Here is an 18,892-nt window from a genome sequence, read left to right on the forward strand (position 1 = left end):
ATAAGTTTTAAAACACAACGATGTATACAAGTATAAGTAAATAATAGTGCACCATTATCCTTGCTGTCATCTTGGCCAAAAATGACTGCGCTAATCAAGTGATTCTACAGATTCTTAAGAATTGCTGAACATTCGACCCCAAGGGCGCACGCACTCTTGGTGTTATTACAAAGCCTGACTATCTACAGGCCAGCTGTGGAAGTGAGAGAGTATGCCTTGATCTGGCGCAGAATTGAGATATCTACTTCAAGCTTGAATGACACTTGTTAAGGAATTGCGGTGATGGCAAGCATCAACTGTCTTTTGTTGAGCGTAATTTGAAGGAGTGTGTGTTCTTCAGCATTGGGGCCTACAAGGCTCTTCGTCAAACATATAAAAGGCATCAATCCTCTCCACAAATGCCTTCCATCACCTGAGGCGGGAACTACCAATTCTCAAAGAGGAGCGTGACAACATTGCAAGGACTGTTGGCATGGAGCTTCACTCTATTGGCAAAAGCCATATACCACACTGGTTGATCAACGTGCCTACTTAGTGGATCTTTTCGGCTCGGTGTACGATATAGGTGTGATGGGCTTGAATGGAGATTACAAGGAGGTCTTTTTTGGTGGCATCAATATCAACGCACCCATTGATGGGGAAGACGATTCTCATTGGCTAAGAGCAGTGATCCAACATCTAAATATCCAGTTTGCGGAGCGCATGCATCGGCGTGGGCACAAATATTACATTGAAGGAAATGAGGCAGACGCACCACTGAATGCAGAGGAAGAGGCACCAGAGCCAGATGTGCCTCAAAGATTGACCCGGAAGGCAGCCATTAAATGGGTGGTTCGTATATTGGAACAAAGCCATGGCCGTGAAATCCGATGCTACTAAATCATTTGTTTTGGGATCAATCCAAGGGTTGGGGCATATAACATGTGATCGCATCGACACGGTTGCTGTCACATGTAAAGCTTTCTTGTTCCATGTTCTGGACCAAGTTGTTGCTCTAGATTTCAAAACCCGATTTCTGAGCTTGACAGTTGTTCTGGCCCATGGTGTGGAGCCGTGCCACGCTAAACCCGGGGATCCTGTGAGATCATGTTCGGATTGCCTAGGATGTGCTTGTTCAGATCCTCAATTTTTGTCATAGGAGTCCGTTCCCCGCCATTGTCATGGTCAATTCAACAATCCCAACGCTCTCCACCAAGTGGGCTGCAGATGAGATGGGAATAGGGATTTGGGATAGATCGAATTTGCTCCACATAGTTAACCTCTAAAAGCAATGCTGGACTGCTCTAGTTGTTCCACATCCACCAAGAGGAGGCATTTTCCTGCAATGTCATCTATAATGTGAGTGATCAACATCCAACACTCTTCTGCTGCTGGCAACTTGATAAATTCAAGAATCTGAGATGCATTTAATGTTGTGTGTTTTGCACCAATTTAAGTGCACGCGCTTAGCTCACGAGATGCTGAGATAGACCCTGTTTGGAGTATAGATTGAAGGGTAGCTGTTGAATATTGAGCACACTGTAAGTCCCAGTACCATAGAGGTATGCACCAATTTTTCTGAGAAGGCGATAGAGAAAGGAACAGGCGGATTGAGGGACAAGATGGTCTAGTAGAGTTGAAATATTCTCAAGGGCGGCTGAGACGATTCGCTGGAATTAGCAAAACCGTGGGTGACATGAGGTGGAAAGGGGAAATTTCGATGTAAATACCTGGCCCGTGTTTTCAGAAGATATTTGCATTGCTCTCCACCGAAAGAATACCTTTTTAGCTGGGCCAACCGCTGAAAATCCTTTTCCCCTTCTCGCCAAAGCAGCATCTATTGTTCCGAAGCAAACTGAAATTGATCGGGGCTTTCCAAGGAAACAACGGTCCCAAGGCCAAATGCTGCTGAGCAACATTTCTCTCTCAGGGGTTATCTCAGTTGACTCGGCCTCTCTGCTCCAAATTTAACTAGAATAGTGTGTAAGCAAGAATGAGCTTGCACTCACCTCTGAGTCAATGAGAGCAACCTTATTCAACAAAATCTCATTGAGAGTTTGAGAGAAAACAGTTATAGTTTATATGAGAATATGAAATAGTCTTACTATATAATTAATAAATTTGAATTCTTCATTTCTATACTTATCCAAAACCAAACTACCCTGCTCTTGAAACACCCAACCGTAATCAAGACGCCGTGACGAAAGCTTTTTTTGAAAAATATATATTTTGAAAAAAAATATATATAGGTCAAGGTAAAAGCAAAAGGAAGCAAACAACATGGCATGGACCTTTTAAGATTTGTGGACCAAGAGTCATTCATACGAGACAAGTAATAAGGGCGGGGAGCAGAAAAAAGAAATGAATAACAAGTCATCCTAGATCATCCATGGATATTGGAATCCACCTTCGCGGAATCTTGCGGCTCGTATATCCTGCCCCACCTGTCCCCACATAGAGCCCCGCAGAAGAAGAAGGTGATGATGGTGATGACGACCGCATCATCACCTTTCTCGGCGGAAGCCAGGGCTTTGCTCGACCGGGGACGTCACTGCGTAGTTTACCACGGCGTTGCATGTTCATTTCCAAGACGACGATTCGAAGAAAATCGCTGTTCTCTCTGGGCTCTCTATGGCGGGGAAGGTGGAATCGTGGACGGTCATCGTCTTCGTCGTCTTCGTATTCTCCATCTTCTTCGCCTTCTTCATCTTCATCTTCCACTTCGTCTTCCTCATCGTTCACATCTTCGTCTTGGCAGTCAAGGTCGGATTCATAGCCATTTTCAGTGGCGGCTGGGAGATATACACATTTTCTGCGTCTTTTCTTAACCGTTGACAAGTTGTATGTCTGCATTTGAATGCATGCTGTGCATCTGGTGGGTTCAACAGGAGTTCCTCGTGGAGACTCGTTGTAGATATGGATATCTGCTGCGGATATTGTTAAGGGGTTTACGTAGCGGCAGAGTGCCGGCGAAGGGGTGTTTTTCATTAGAACGGGGTGTTTATCGTCCGTTAGTTCTGGAGAGAATGAGAAAAAGGATCGTGTCAAGAAATCTTCGGATCGCACGGAGGGAGCTGTGAAATTAGAGACGCTTTGGGCAGCGGATCTGATCGCTCGGAGGGACGCAGTGAGGTTGGATTTGACGGTTGCCCCTAATTTTGGAAGGGCTCGGAAGGAGTTCGACCTGTATACTGGCATCTTTGTGGGGGTTTCATCGATGTACATGAGGTCCTCGGGTAATGACGTGGAGAGGAGAGGATGGTCTTGGGGACAGGCCTCGCTAGGCGAGAAGACACGCTGCTTCCGAACGAACGGCAATCGTTGGGGAGTGGTAAGGGATGGTGTTGGCGGGTCACCGAGCGGGGTGGGAATATCGTCATCGTTATCTAATGACGGGATAGAGTCTAACGATAATGATCTTACTGAATCAGGGGTCTCTGATCCGGTTCGCAGGTTACTGTCGTCGTCATCATCCAACACGTTTGGAGGACTCAGAAGAACGTGAAGAGAGGATTGCCTTGAGGGTCGGACCATTCCTCCAGGTTGGTTTCCAGCTACATCCTCAGAGAACAAGGAATCGAAATATCCTGCATCGCTTCTATCCGATAAATGACTCTGCTTTCGACCAGTCCAAGTCCGCGGCACTGGAATTGCCGTTGCTTGTAGTAGGTTTGAAACATGAAGAGGGACAGAAAGCTCCGGTCGTGCCAATGAACTAGAGCGCGATTTCACCGGTTCATTTAGTCGATTCTGTTTCGGCTTGATTTTGAGAGGTGTGATAGTTGGTCTCTGGCATTTTTGCTTAGGGGGAATGAAAACGGGATTTGTAGGTGGATCGAAAATTACAGCCGAGACTGCAGGAGCGGCCTTCTCATCCTGCAGCTGGAAGTTTGCATTCATCATTGTAGAGTTGAATCGGAAGGTCTGGGCAGCCATCGCCATGGGTTATCACCTTCTGAAGGGCTCGATAGGAAGAGTAGGTGGCTATTTCGTGGACTGAGGCGGGAAGCAAGCGTCAACGCACACACGTAGAGACGTAGAGACGTAGAGAGCCACTCTGAAGTTCAGCTCCCGACAGGCCCAATAGACAGAAAGTCTGCTCTACTCGTAGTTTTTGTGTCAACTTTTCCGAGATAAAACTCTTGGAACCATGTCGTCTTATATCACACGACAGAGCAGTTTATATGATCCGCTAAGCGCACGGGCATAGCAGGCCGAAGAAGAAGAGTGGACCACAGAAATAAGAACTTCGTAAAGATGTGAAAGAAAAGAGAGAAAGGAAGAGAAGAGAGGGCTGTCGAAGAGATCGAGAGCCGGAGTGGTTGGTGAAGTGGAATAACCTTGGAATGAACGGAGGGCGGACTGCGGGATGTCCAGGCGAGTACCTCACCGCACAGAAACCGTGGGGCGGTACCTCCACTAACTTCGCCTGCTGACGGATACACGTACATGCGACGTCATGACCGCCAATCGCTGCGCAGAACGAGGATTCGCTTGATGCCCAACAAACCTCAACATCTCAGCACATCTTCCAGGCGCGGGCGCATGGGGGGATGCAGCGCCCGAATCGTTGTTATTGGCAAGGAACAGCGCAACCCGTGAACATATTGTGCGTCACATACTCTGTAGATACCCAGACTATCCCCATAGTCCCGTCAGCAGCGGCGGGTCCGCCGCTGGATCCAATGACCGTCTGTCGAATTGTCATGACTGTCCTTCCGTCCTCACGGCAGCCTATAGTGACAAATGTGTCAAATGGGTTTTTTTGATGTTTTCCACTGTAATTACTTAATTCCACTTACAGACACTCATTGATAGAAATTTTATACTAGAACACAATGCATCTTGAATTCTCTAAGTACATTTTAAAACAGTGAATTTATGTCATTGTAGATATCATTGCTAGATATTATCACTAGATACCATTGCTAGATATCATCACTAGATATCATCGCTAGATATCATCGCTAGATATTATCGCTAGATATCATCGTGAGATATTATCGCTAGATATCATCGTGAGATATCATCGCGAGATATCATCGTGAGATATCATCGCTAGATATCATCGCTAGATATTATCACTAGATACCATTGCTAGATATCATCGCTAGATATCATCATCAATGTTTCCACACTATGGGCTGGTGGTTGCAGTGTATAGATAATGGGTTCCGTGGCCACACCCACTGTGGGCCAGGCCACAGCAGATCCATCCATATATATATATATATATATCATTATCACTATGAGCACAATGATTCAACAAATGATTATGTTGACTTTTTGCTATGAATAATCTAGTTACCATAGTACTAGCTTATTATATTTAGTGATGATATTCATAATGATATCTAGCAATGATATATATCAATGAGATATATATATGTATATATTTACATATGGATGTGGGTGGTGTGGTCAGGCCCACAGTGGGCATGGCCACGGAACCCATTATCTATACACTGCAACCACCAGCCCATAGTGTGGAAACATTGATGATGATATCTAGCAATAATATCTAGCGATAATATCTCGCGATAATATCTCACGATGATATCTCGCGATGATATCTCACAATGATATCTAGCGATAATATCTAGTGATGATATCTAGCAATAATATCTAGTGATAATATTGAGTGATGCGGCTGGCAGTCGCAGTGTCTCAGTGGTTGGTTCAGTGGCCACACCCACTGTGGGCCGGGCCACACCACCACACCCATGGGTATATATATCACTATGAGCACAACCATTTAACAAATGGTTATGTTGGCTTTTCACTATGGATAATCTAGTGATTATAGTGCTATCTTATCACAGTGATGATATATATTGAAGATGATATCTAGCAATGCATTGCTTTCTAATAATCGATAAGCTCTATTCAATTACAAATAGAATGAATATGATAGGTGTGTGTACATTGTAACACTAGTATAAAAAACCCATTTGACACATTTGTCACTATAGGCTGCCGTAGTCCTGTTCCTTTTGTCCTGTGGGGAATCGATCCACCCGCAGCGGGCCGCTCATCACTGTTGGTACCTGCAGGCACTTCATTCTAAAATCCCCACGATCAGTCAAGCAGTGTTATTTTATTCATTCTTGACCCCAGGACAAGTGCTTCAAGTTGTCTTGGCTTCTTCAGACACACCACAGCGTTCGTGTGCACAAAGTGATTTTAATTGTTACTAGTATTCTAGCCCTCCTCCCAGCCGAAGAAAGCAGCCACCTATTTGCTTCACTTCCTGTAAACCTTTTCAAAGTACTAGTAAATAACTAATGCGTGAAAGCAAACTTTCGATCAGCCGCCCAGTTTTATTTACGCGATGAAAATCTTTCTATCATAACAAATAATAGAATCTTCCCTCATTGGAATAAGGGTTATAGATCGAACACTCTACACTCGTGGACATCTCATACGAGAGGTTTCAACAACTACTACCTGTGATGAGATAATCCCATACGCCTCGATTCTTCTATGCCACTCGAAATCGAACATCTAGAAGTGTTCGTACAACCCAACAGATCATCAAAAAGAAACATTTATTTAACGTCAACGAATAAAATAGGGGGCCAGAACAGAGGCACCATGGAGAGATACTATCTCCCTCATCCTCCCCGAATCATCAAAGAAAAATGGAAGACTGCTCACCGCCTTCTTCACATAAACACCAGTTCATAGCAGGATCAATTTCCGCCACAATAACTTCGTCTCCACAATCCGATATCCCATCAGATCTACAATCGACGAATCCCCAACAAACCCTCCAGCTTTGCCATCATCCAGCCCATCCCCGCTGAAGTTGGCTAGCAGTTATTTGCGTAACTCTCATACCATATGACCGATTTATGATGGAAATATGCCTCCCGCTCCGCTGCTTGGTGAGCCAAACATGGCTCCCCGTTACAGACACAGCTCGAAATTGCGTGTTGTTTGTACTGTGCCTGCACGGCGCGAATTCCACAACTTGGAACTCATACACACGAATGTTCCGGTCTCCTCTCCCCGTTGTGCCAATCTCAGACGTTGCATTGCGTTTTTTAAAAGCAGCAAGGAGGAGGGTTTGGGACCTGGAACGCATCAAAAACCGAGATTTCCCAGATAGAACGACTGTCATTCTCCAATTATTTAGTTGATTGCGTTGAGGTTCTCGATGGTTCATGGACCTTGGCAGTGCTTGCTGATGAGTTTTCCCTTGCAATCCTGATATAGTATGTGCATGTTTTCATCATTTCCTCCATTACTGGTTGGTTTGGCGTGTCTAATACAGACGTAATTAATGACCATTTGTTTATCATGCAGAATTCCTTTACTTTTTGCATTTTCGTTCTTTGTTTTGTCATCGTCTCTCTCGAAGAGTCTCCCCACCTCTGTCTGGTATACTATGTAGGCCTGGAAGAAGGTGGTAAAATGCGATTTCTCCGTAGAACTCGTATTCTGTGCCATCTGATGTCGGCAGCGTTCATAGGTCTCATGAGTAGTTGAAGTAATATTTTGCGGTTAGAGTCGGCTGAGCCGAGATCGTTACAACTTCGCTTTTGTAAGAAATCAGACCAAGCCCCAAGACGTACAAATTCTTTCTTCGCAACCGCATACTATGTATATATACAGCGTTCAAAATTGCACTTTCTGTGACCGTACGGGCCGCGCGGAAAGCCGATGGGGCTACACGATATCACTAATTTTGTCGTGGAGTCGGCAGCAAGGAGCTTGCCAAGAACTGACTTGCTATATCGAAGCGGTCCTACTCTTTGCTGAACTGATACGCGCGTGACTGTACCTGTTATCAATACGTTATCATCTGGAGTGGAGAGATATTTGTGTGAACTTCCGTGTAAATTATCGGCTTTTGGAAGAAAAAGATATGGAGAGCGGATGTGACTACGGCGCGTATTCAAATGGGTGGGCAACTTGTAAAATGCGATCTCCTTCGTTTCCATCTGTAGATCATCTTTTGGAATATACATGCACGGTAAGATAAGATAAAATCAGTTAGGGAAGAAACATGGTAGCTATCACCCTTTCCACCGAGAATAAAGTTTTGATGTCCCATAGTCACACTCCCGCTCATTTAATTTCAACTTCTCTTCTCAGTCTCCCCCACATTATCTACTAGTACTCAATATGATTGCCGCCATCTATATGATGAAATTGCAAGATTAGCAATGCAATGAGTACCACGCAGTGAGGGAGTGGTGCGTTCTTCAAATTTTAAATGATGCAAGTCGTCAGGTGAAATGCTGCGCAGCATCAACAACTAGGACCGCAAATTAACGGTAGAAACCCAGGGGTATTAAGGGATTTCTTTCGACATGATGCGAAGAGTTACCTTGTTGACTGTCAACCCATCCACAGAGCCTCTGCTATCATATCCTTTCTTCTCGCAGCTGTATTCGTCTAGGATAGGCTCGACATCCACAAGAACGTCTCCCATATTCGCGTACCTTCCCGTCCAACATTTGTATATGGTTTCACCGAGAGGAGGCTATAATGAGTGAGGCGAAGATACCACAGGGTAGCAAGACTTCAGAGCTTGTTCTCTCTGAAATCAAGATGAACCTCCAAATCCCCAATACCTGAAAAATGATTTTGAGAGCGAGCTTTTGTGGCTTTCTCTTTATCCTGCTTCATTCAGAGTGAGCACTGGAGATCCTACATCATGTCTCCGAGTCTGGCATGATGTAATCTGCATTTATTTCGGAGATCAGTCTTGGAATCAGTACTTGAATAATTAATTTTCCAAATGTGAGGAATAATGAAATCCATTAAACTATTGCGCAAGCATGAAGTTCCGCTGTCATCATCAGAGACGTTCCCTTCTTGCCTAAGATCTCCCTATTATTATATTTTCTTCAGCAGCGAGCATTGACACACGGGGGAAATGCGGAGGTTATGCACCGAAGCCGGGGACCTGGGAAATCATGCTGGGATAGCTCCAGTCTAGCCATGCAGCATCACGGTTGGCTGCCGCCAGAAGTGCCGATCATATGGGAGCTTGAGAGCATACCCCTAAAGCATCATAACCTGTTGGCACTCCAGGATGGAGCTGTGTGCAACTCCCAGGTCCACAGCCCATATGAAAATTGAAAATTCTCCGAAAAGCGAAATATTCCCAGAGAGCGCAAGCGCCAGGGTTCAGCTGCGATGGGCTTGGCACGAAAACCCCCTTGTTCTCGAGTGGTTTGGATCAAGGAACATCATGAAAATCACAACTGAATACTGCAAAGGTGGGACGAGTAGTTAACCAGTGAATCATGCTGGAGGTTTACAAAAGATCTGAGGTTGCCAGCTTCTTCCCTCACCCAATGCTGAGCGTACTCAATGCAATGCTTGCTTGTTGAGTAATTTGTACTGCATGTCACCTGACTGTGGCCACCAAGTCGGGCAAATCCTCTCACGACACCCGACACTGCGGGATCTTGACTACGCCTCCTCCTCATCCTCCTCCGCCCGTTCAACATCAACTGCTTGGCCACAACAGACCTGCATCAACGCAGGATACACCCACCATTGTGAATTCTTCCGGTATCCTGCGATTCCGCCCCTTTCGAACATCCCATTTCCATGAGTTTGTATATCAGTCCACAACGCCTCTGCTGTGCCCAACCCAACTGAGAGCGATTAACACAAGCAAATCTGGGGTCAGTGGTGATTGGGACTTTTACATACATTGGCCTGTCGGCCCCGGAGCAGGGTTTCTTATCTCCTGGCCCCCGCTCTTTCCAGATCGCGAGGACTCTACCATACTCATTGATTCCCTAATTGTTAACCTCTTGTCTTGTCTTCGCCCAACGCTTCCTATTCAACCGCCCCTTGTCAGCCTCACCGGGAATTATATTCTTTCTTCCACCTTCCCTGCGCCAGGGGAGCACTGCGTTTGCACCGAAACTTTCCGCCTTATGCGAGTACTATCTGAGTGGGCTTCTGGGCCGGAGGTTTATTTTATTCGGTAGAAACGTGGTCTACGATAGTTTGTGAGTGGCTTAAGAGTTCCGAACCGTCTCCTTAGGCACAGAATTCTATGTCATTTCATCGTTGGGCATGTGTATTCAACGCTGGGGTGACTTTATCCTAACTACAACGAATATAAAAGCTTGAGCAGATTGCCGTTTCTCCCTATATTTATACTTGCATCTAGAATACCCTAAATACCCCGCCCTGGTCGTGATCATCCAATACCACTACCGCTACCGTTGCGCCAATACGTCCACTACATGGTTGTGCGCTAGAACATATTATTGCACTTTTTTTCTTAATTATGCCCCGAGACTGTTGACTCTGTCCTACTTGCACATCTGTCCGCGTGGCGGAAACTTCAATGGCCGATGACAATGGTAAGCAATTGGGGACGGAACAGCAGCCTGTCCGACCAGATCCTGCTGCTCAAGTCGGCAAGTCCAAATCCAGGTTAAAGTCTAGAGACGGCACTACGGCAGCGAAACGACGGTGTGTCAGCACTGCGTGCATTGCCTGCAGGAAAAGGAAATCGAAGGTATTAACCTTCCTGCAATAATCCTATAAAGCAATGAAGTTTTCCAGCTGATGGGGTGCTCGTGTAGTGCGATGGAAATACACCTACTTGTGCTGCTTGCGCATCCGTCTATCATACGCCATGTTTGTTTCCCCTCACGAACTTCCAAGATCGAATATTAATTCTTGCCATCAGGTATATACGACCCCAATTCAGATCACCGTCGGAAAGGAGTCTATAAGCAAGACATCGACAACTTGAAAAATCGCAATACCACCCTCCAGACACTGGTTCAGGCAATCCTCAATTATGACGAAGCTGACGTGCCGGAGCTCGTCCGACAAATACGGTCATGTGAAGATTTAGAACAAGTAGCAGATTCTATTTTAGCGCGAGAAAAAACATCAAGCAAGGCTGTCACCAGGGATGCGGGTACAGACGACGATAATGGTCAAGTTACTGAAGTCCCCCAATTCGAGTCTGAGCTGGCTGGGAAGATGAGCGAGCTGATAATGGACGGGTCTGTGAGGTTTGTTGGAGGCACTTCGAATTTGATATTCTTGCCCGCTGAGTTTTCCTTTGACGAGCCGGATTCCTCTTTTGCCTTCATGGAGCAGAGCCAAGATGCGGACGACGCCATAACTGGTTGGACCCGGGTAACGAAAAGCAAAGAACTTATCCGCCACCTATTGACCATGTATTTTACATGGCATTACGCATATTTTACAACGATGTCTAAGAAGCTGTTTTACCGTGATTTTATTAAGGGACGGCCGACTCAGTATTGCTCACCACTCCTTGTAAATGCCATGCTGGCCCTTGGCTGCCATTTCAGCTCCTGGCCTGCGGCGAGGCGTGACCCAAAGGACTCCGCAACTGCGGGTGATCATTTCTTCAAAGAGGCTAAAAAGCTGATATTGGAGAATGATGAACATGAAAGGGCAAAACTGTGCACTGTGCAAGCTCTTGCCTTGATGTCAGTGCGCGAAGCTGGCTGCGGGCGAGAAGGCTCGGGCTGGGTGTACAGTGGAATGAGTTTCCGAATGGCGTATGATTTAGGTTTGAACCTCGACGGTACAGGGATTGCCTCCCATTCCCTGACTGAGGAGGATATCGACGCGCGAAGGATGTCGTTCTGGGGATGTTTTCTTTTTGACAAGTGAGCTGTCTTCTACGAAATATATAATCCTAGGTCATTGTTGATTTGACTAATGCCCGTATGAGCAGATGCTGGTCGAACTACCTAGGACGCCAACCCCAACTATTGAGCTCCAGCATCTCCGTTCCCAAGTTCGATGTCTTCCCCGATGAGGATGCTGAAATGTGGTCTCCGTACACGGATTCAGGTGTTACGCGTGAACACATACAGCCTTCTCGAACAAGGGCAGTCTCTCTTCAAATCTTACGTCTAAGTGAGATCAGTAGCGATTTACTGTCGTGTTTCTACCACCCGAAGCCTGTAGAAAGGCATATTGGAAAGCAAGAGGAGTTAAAGCGGCTAAGTCAGCTTCACACGAGGCTTGAAGCGTGGCGTAAAGGGCTTCCTAAAGAAATGGAGCCCAAGGAAGGACAGCTACCCCAAGTTTTACTCATGCAGTAGGTCTTTCGAAACAACCCAAGCTCCAACCAAATTACACTTGCTCCCGACTGACAATACTCCCCAGCATGTTCTTCCAACTCCTCTTCATCCACCTATATCGTCCATTCCTCAAGTATACAAAATCTACTTCTCCTCTTCCATCCCATGTATCACCTAGAAAACTGTGTACGCAGTCCGCATCTACGATATCCAAACTACTTCGACTATACAAGCGCACGTATGGATTCCGACAAATCTGTAACATTTCTGTATACATTGCTCATTCTGCTTGCACAATTCATCTACTTAATCTTCCTGACAAAACCGCGAAACGAGACCTCATCCATGGTCTTAAGAATCTGGAGGAAATTGCTGAAAGCTGGCTTTGTGCCCGTCGGACTTTACGGATCCTCGATATGTCCGCCCAAAAGTGGAATGTCGATTTGCCAAGTGAGGCTGTGGCAATTCTGGAACGTTCACACGCCAAATTTGGACCATGGGGGTCGTGGGACCAGGTTCATTCTCCGTCGAACTCAGAAGCTTCCGACAGGGAGAGAGGCAAGAGACAGAGGTCAGAAAACTCTCAAAGCTGTACGACTCCTGAACCCGTTCCATTGTCTTCCAAATCCACTATACCCGCACCTGTGAAACAGGCTTCAACCCCCCTACCAAATCCGTTGTTCTCTCAATATCATGCATTCTCCCCCGCAACCACTCAGTCCTCACCACAACAGCCCACTCATCCGGCAAATTTACCATCTTCTCTGCTACCTCATCATACGTTCTCCGTACCAGCTCCCAAACGCTCTTACAGTTCCAATCTCGATACAGTGCTAAAACATGAGCCATGGACAAATACCCCGCAGTCGCCAGTGGACATGTCCACTAAGAACAACAGCTTGTCTAATCTGAGTATACCGCAGATTTCTGCATTAAGTGGTATGGAGAGTTTAGTTGAGGCAAGTCAAGATTGGTGGCTGAAGGATCAAAATGCTTTGGCATTAGGATTAGACAACTGGGGCGACAGTTGGGATAATGCTCCTGGACCAGTTTGCACTAGCATGGGCTTTGAAGCCAACGTACCAGCAGTTGCTCTCGGAAGTAGTAACGGACAAATCATTGGGAGTAATAGCCACAATCTGGGAGCTGACCAGCTGTCAAATGCGAACGACGGCATGGGAATCAATATGCCGTTAACGTTACCAGGCTACGACGGTGAATATACCGATGAAAGCGGGCTATCGCAGACGAGAACCAGTCTGGATCAAGACAACCCACAGCCAGAGCAAACATCGACGACGAATGCCGGATCTGGAACTCTTGGTCAAATATATTACTAGTCCTCATCGATCCATCGTGCGATCTTATTACCCAAGGAAATGGGAACAGCTTCCCAAAACGACTCGATGGTTCCTGAAATCCTTCATCATTGCCTGTCTTGATCCGACACTGCATATATTTACTTTCCCCGAATACGTTACCACATTTATTCCATCGCTCTTTTCCTTGAACGTGGAGATTCTGCCCATCTGAACACCATCTATCTTCCTATCGACTGAATCTGCATTATGTAAATATACACCAATTTGCAAACTCTTCACACACTCCACAGGACTCACAGAAAAGATTTACGAAACCCCTCATCTATCTAGCAAGACAGATTGACTTTCAGTGGCACGGTCATCGTCAGTCCTGATGCCTACCACTCGAAATCAGGGGGAGCGTGATCATATCCCCCCCCTCTTTTTTTATCTTGGACGTACCATTACCCGCTCAGAAAAGAGCTTTTTTATGTCTTCTTTCCTTTCTTGCCCTACTGCTGGATGCTTGAGCGCCGGAGAGGACGTCAAAGAAACGTCTTAATTCGCCTATTTCGCTCTACTTATGTTGTCATACATATCTCTACGTGCCTTTTTATTATTCCTTTGCTAGGTTTGGGGACATCGGCAAAAATGTCATGGATCACGTCAAAATCGGTATTTGAATTTTTTTTGTATACCGGTTTTTATTGTTATTACTATTATTATCTTGGATTTGATTATTGTTGTCTTTGCATTTCAATCAAATGTTTAAATGTTGTAGTTATCTTCTTTCTTGGTTTTGTCAGCATCGAAGCCGGGTGCGAGGACAAGGGGGGTTTTTTGTTTTTTGCTTTTTATTCATTTTCATCTGTGATCCCTTTCCGTATTTTCTTTTCTTTCCTCTTTCCTTCTTTTATCCCCCCCTTTCCCTTTTTCCATCCCTTCCCCAAATTCAATGGCTGACGAAATGTATATAGATGTCAGTGTATATACAGAGAAATGGATAGACGAGGCTTTTCTTTTGTTTGCTTCTCCCTTTGGTCTGTTTTTGCTTCCTTTCTGGAGGGGTGGATCGCAATGAAAGGGCAGATATCGCACAAGCCGCAAAAATTAGTGAATAGATTGCCGTGATGAGTTGTCGCCCAATTCCACAAGCTTCTGCCCAGATCGATCACTGAGAGAGCCATGTCTCCTATGCTTTTAAAATCGGGACTCAGCAGCAGATTGCCAGCGGATGAAAGTGAGGTGGAATGGAAGCTACTATAGGAAATTACTATGAACGAATAGACCAGAATATTAGCGATCGATTCAATATCCGCACGGGCGACTGCCACGGACTCAATGTCGTTTTTTGGTCGGAAAGGCCAGCCTGGAAAGCAAAGGATTTCGCTCTGCCCAAAGCCTCGGATGGTTCTTTCTAGGCCCGAGGAGAGCAGCAAGCTTCAACGTGCGATAATTGTTTTCAGGCGGTATGCAGGGGATAGGCCATACTTATGAATGACTCGAGGAATCAGCAAGGCAGGAGAAGCAGCGCCCGCGTTCACTGAGTGTTCAGTTACTATTCTGATCCCTTTGAAGGAATCGACTGCCACATCCAAAGGTGTTACTACATTTTTTGCAAGGCGCGGGAAGGTTATCGTCGGAAGCATCAATGCAGCTAGCCACAGCACGGGATTTAAAAAGCCACATCAGTCAGAGACTCAAACCCCATAAACACTCTTGATATAAGGAAATATTCTGACTGAGGGAGCAGCAAGAGCCTCTTGCTCCCCCGCTAGTAACGAGTTAACACAAGCACCATGGCCCTGCCAATTCTGGTTGGCCTCTAACCGAGCGACAACAAACTCTGCGAATGGCCTCTTCTCTTACTGGCAGTCAGCGCACTCATCTGCAGTTGGTTGATTGACACCCTCGTCTGCGCGACGACTAAGGTCCGGTTCTGGAGCCTTCCGGGCTGATCAGTTGAGGGGTGATTTCTCTGTCATCGTCCATACGCCAACGTAATGGGTGCTGCTATAGCAACCTTCCTGTCAGAGGGCCTTGGATCTGATCGCGGGCGTGTTATCTATCAAGACATAGGATGATGATACATCCACTGGAGATGGTTGGCTAGCGATGATGGTGGTCCGGCAGTCACGAACATAAATCTCAAAAGTTACCAGATACAGATACAGCCACATTTCATCTTACATGAACTCAGTTGCTATATTTATCTAGCTTGTCTCCGAATGATTGACAGATAAACGGAGAGGGGAAAAAATAGAGGGGTAGATTGATAAATGAAGGGGAAAAAAGAAGTCTGATCCCGTTTCCTTATTTTCTATATATCGCTCTTTCCTCTAATAGAGTACGATTCTCGTTCTTATACGGATTATTCCCAGAAACAAATTGTACAATACATACCAGATATTTCATCTCAACATACGCCAGGAGAACATGATGGACCGCAAGGGTTTTTAGGATTGTATGCAGAAATCGGTGAGCTGTTGAGGGGGTTTGAGTCGCGACGGGATTTGGTAGAGTGAGATTGGTAATGTATAGAATATAGCAGTAAATGGTATCACTATTACATATACGTTAGAGGGCAATTCCTTGATAAATAGAAAGGTCGGAAATGAGATAGGCCAAGAAGGCTTTAGAGGGTTGGGACAGCAACAAGGAGGATTGAAATAACCAAACATACCAGAAAGTAATCAGCAACCGGCTTCTTGGCCGGCATCCCTCTTGTATCCTGCGCTGCCGCATCGAACACCCTATACCTTCTTCCAGGTCCTAGTATCCTTCTCTGCTGGGCTTGTTGCCTGATATCAGTAACGCCAGGACTCCGTCCATAGTCGCCGTTGCTCCTTGCAATTGTTCCCCCGTTGCTAGTATCTTCACCTAGCTCCAATATTGCAGCCACATTGCCGCACCTGTAGCAATAATTCGGCGCAGACCAGACAGTCACTATGCCACCGTCGAACATCTCTTTGAACCCTTCCATAACGAGTTGATGAGCTCGAGCGATGAGCGAGAGGTCATTTTTGTGGCTGAAATGTTTGACGATCCCGCCGCCGAAGAGAAAGCCTGCTCCTCGTGGGGATAGGCCCCAGCCTTCGATTTCGTCCGGGTCGGACCAAAGAAGGTCGCACATGGCGCCTTCATGTGGCACTTCCTGTTTTCGGTCGATGAGGCGGATTTTATCGATACTGTCCACTAGTGGAGACAGCCCACCGTGGACGCAAAAGACGGCACCGGTAGTGTTTCCAATACTGCCCATGCTATCAGAAGTGGCGCCAGTGCCGGCGGGACCAGATCTTGTGGGGGTGCCCGTTGGCAACGATGAAGATATGTCCTCTCGGACGTCAGTTGAACTATCTTGTGAGCCGCCACCGCTGTCTCTTCGTCTATATGTAGAAAACGTAACTTCGCCTTTTGAATTCAGCACTTCAGACTCCAGCTCTTCATCCCCAGTAGCGACGGCGGATTGGGTGGCATCGTTAGCCGCCGGACCAGAGGGTTCCAGCTCAGAGCTGGCACCCAGTATCAAAGCGCCCAATGCCAAATAATCAAAAACCTCACAACAATAACGCCAAACATTAGCACTGCCATATTTCCGAATACATTCGTCGTAAAAGCCATACACGGTCGTGATTTGCCTGGATTCGTGATTGCCACGAATCAGGGTTATGCGGTCAGGGTATCGAACTTTGAGACAAAGGAGAAGAAGGAAAGATTCGAGAGAGTAAAAGCCGCGATCGACAAAATCGCCCATGAACAGATAATTCGTATCTGGCACATCACCGCCCACGCGGAATAACTCCATCAGATCATGAAACTGGCCGTGGATATCACCGCAGATGGTCACCGGCGCGTCGACAGAGACCACATTTCCCTCCTCGATAAGGAGCTCGCGTGCTTTATAGCAGAGTTCTCGCACTTCGTGTTCGGGTATTGGGCGACAAGCGCGGAGCTGCGCAATAGCCCTAGGTACAGGAAAATGAAATAACCGGTCAGTAAAAATGTTTGATAGCTTACATCAGAAGATGGAGCTTCCGCTTACTTGTCTAGATCGCTCATGGTGGAACTCCCTCCGCACACACAGAACGCACGCCCTAGCCCCTTGTCTTCTCTCCTCCAACTGAATCGCTGACGCTAAGGAGCGTACCGAGGGAGACGGACCAAGTGGCGGAGGGCGTACGTCGGTATCCAAGAAACCGATGATCTCCTCAAGCGAGCGCCGACGATGGATCGACGTATGCAGAGCCGCAAGGGAAAGGGCAGGGTTTATCTCTGCAGGGCGATGAAGGTCATCTTCGTTGAGAAGTGGTCTCAAAGGCTGTTGCAAGATTCTCGGAGCTTGTGCTGTGGTGTGTTCGATCTTATCGAGGTCGATGCAGCTGGAGCACGCAACAGGTGATTGGTTATGTCAGCGAGGAGAGTGGCTGTTGGTCTGTGCGCCAGTGATATACAGCTTGAAATATTATAACTACTACATACAGTAACTACTTCTGTTGATGCTGCTTTTCAACTACTCTAGTTACCCAGCTCAAATGCTAGCAATTATACCTCTTCGTTATATTAAAGTTGATGGCTTCAAGTTATCATATAGCCCGTCCCTCGTGCCCTTCATATCTCGACGTGTAAGACGCTACGAACTGTGTTACATCCCAGACGAATTTCCCAGTCTATACGTGAAGACTCAATCCACTTAACTCACTTCCCTCCATTCATCCTCCATTTAACATGGTTTGTAATCTCGGTTTCAGTTAGGTACCTCGGAATGGGAGTTGATTGTGTCCGGCCCTAATCAACCGAGCAAGGGGGACAATGGGCATGTAGAAGTCATTCTCCATTTTGCTCGTGACCCAAGTAAAATTGAACCACCTTGAAACAGATGAGAGATCCTCAGTTGTTGGGGCCGATGACTCTGAGAGCGATGATATAACCCGCACTAGACCGTTTAATCGCAACCAGACAAACACCTTCACCATGCAATGACCTCCTACAGGTCGATACGGATACGAAACAAGCCACAGTATTGAGATGGATATCGCCTGAAAACTTCAAGAATGGCATGTCGATTGCCTGGTTGTATCCACGCACTTAGGTGGCGAGCGGAAAAATCAAACATAAAAGGTGGTTGATTGATCTGATGTGTGCAGAGGGGTTAAAGTACGACTTTCTCCTTAAGACATATTGGGGTAGAGTACACAAAAAGACAAAGAGATGTAATAATATATTGTGTTAGGCTGAGGAACCGCTCGCAAACATAGAAAGATGAATATGCGTCCGGGGTTGAAGCTTGTAATCTAGCTTTAAACAGCTACATGTGTGAGAAGGAAAAGAGTGAAAATCCGTGGTGGGACACCTGGCACTAACTTATTGTGGCGGATGTAAAGCTTGCGAAAACAGAATTTTCTGCCACCCCCTGAAAAGTAGTAGCAAAACACCGCAAAAATAACCAAAATATCCATGTATCTCTAGAATCATTCAAATATCATTCAATTCATTCAAATATGCATCTTTATCATCAAATATGCATCTTTATCATCAAATCTGTCAATATGCTCTGCA

The 18,892-nt window shown here is 46.1% G+C and overlaps 5 protein-coding genes across 5 annotated transcripts; 2 read left to right on the top strand and 3 right to left on the bottom strand.

Moving 5' to 3' along the window:
• Positions 1–570: 570 nt before the first annotated feature.
• On the top strand, positions 571–879 carry HCBG_01718 (uncharacterized protein; the record flags this gene model as incomplete). The annotated part of the gene is made up of 1 exon (XM_045428767.1): positions 571–879. One exon carries the CDS (start codon positions 571–573, stop codon positions 877–879), a length of 309 nt encoding a protein of 102 aa, XP_045290553.1.
• A 1,214-nt stretch (positions 880–2,093) lies between these two features.
• On the bottom strand, positions 2,094–3,915 carry HCBG_01719 (uncharacterized protein; the record flags this gene model as incomplete). Its single annotated transcript, XM_045428768.1, has 1 exon — positions 2,094–3,915. The coding sequence occupies one exon, from the start codon at positions 3,913–3,915 to the stop codon at positions 2,353–2,355; it is 1,563 nt and encodes a 520-aa protein (XP_045290554.1).
• A 2,745-nt stretch (positions 3,916–6,660) lies between these two features.
• Positions 6,661–8,419, bottom strand: HCBG_01720 (uncharacterized protein; the record flags this gene model as incomplete). The annotated part of the gene is made up of 5 exons (XM_045428769.1): positions 6,661–6,791; positions 6,820–7,188; positions 7,299–7,455; positions 7,557–7,580; positions 8,315–8,419. 5 exons carry the CDS (start codon positions 8,417–8,419, stop codon positions 6,661–6,663), a joined length of 786 nt encoding a protein of 261 aa, XP_045290555.1.
• A 1,884-nt stretch (positions 8,420–10,303) lies between these two features.
• On the top strand, positions 10,304–13,636 carry HCBG_01721 (nitrogen assimilation transcription factor nirA; the record flags this gene model as incomplete). Its single annotated transcript, XM_045428770.1, has 4 exons — positions 10,304–10,433; positions 10,652–11,615; positions 11,684–12,052; positions 12,121–13,636. The coding sequence occupies 4 exons, from the start codon at positions 10,304–10,306 to the stop codon at positions 13,373–13,375; spliced, it is 2,718 nt and encodes a 905-aa protein (XP_045290556.1).
• Positions 13,637–15,792: 2,156 nt separating this feature from the next.
• Positions 15,793–17,671, bottom strand: HCBG_01722 (serine/threonine phosphatase PP-X isozyme 2; the record flags this gene model as incomplete). The annotated part of the gene is made up of 3 exons (XM_045428771.1): positions 15,793–15,819; positions 16,020–17,301; positions 17,379–17,671. The coding sequence occupies 3 exons, from the start codon at positions 17,393–17,395 to the stop codon at positions 15,793–15,795; spliced, it is 1,326 nt and encodes a 441-aa protein (XP_045290557.1).
• Positions 17,672–18,892: the final 1,221 nt, after the last annotated feature.

This window comes from Histoplasma capsulatum, assembly GCF_000150115.1.
Source record: "Histoplasma capsulatum G186AR genomic scaffold supercont2.2, whole genome shotgun sequence".
NCBI classification, from domain to species: Eukaryota; Fungi; Ascomycota; class Eurotiomycetes; order Onygenales; family Ajellomycetaceae; genus Histoplasma; species Histoplasma capsulatum.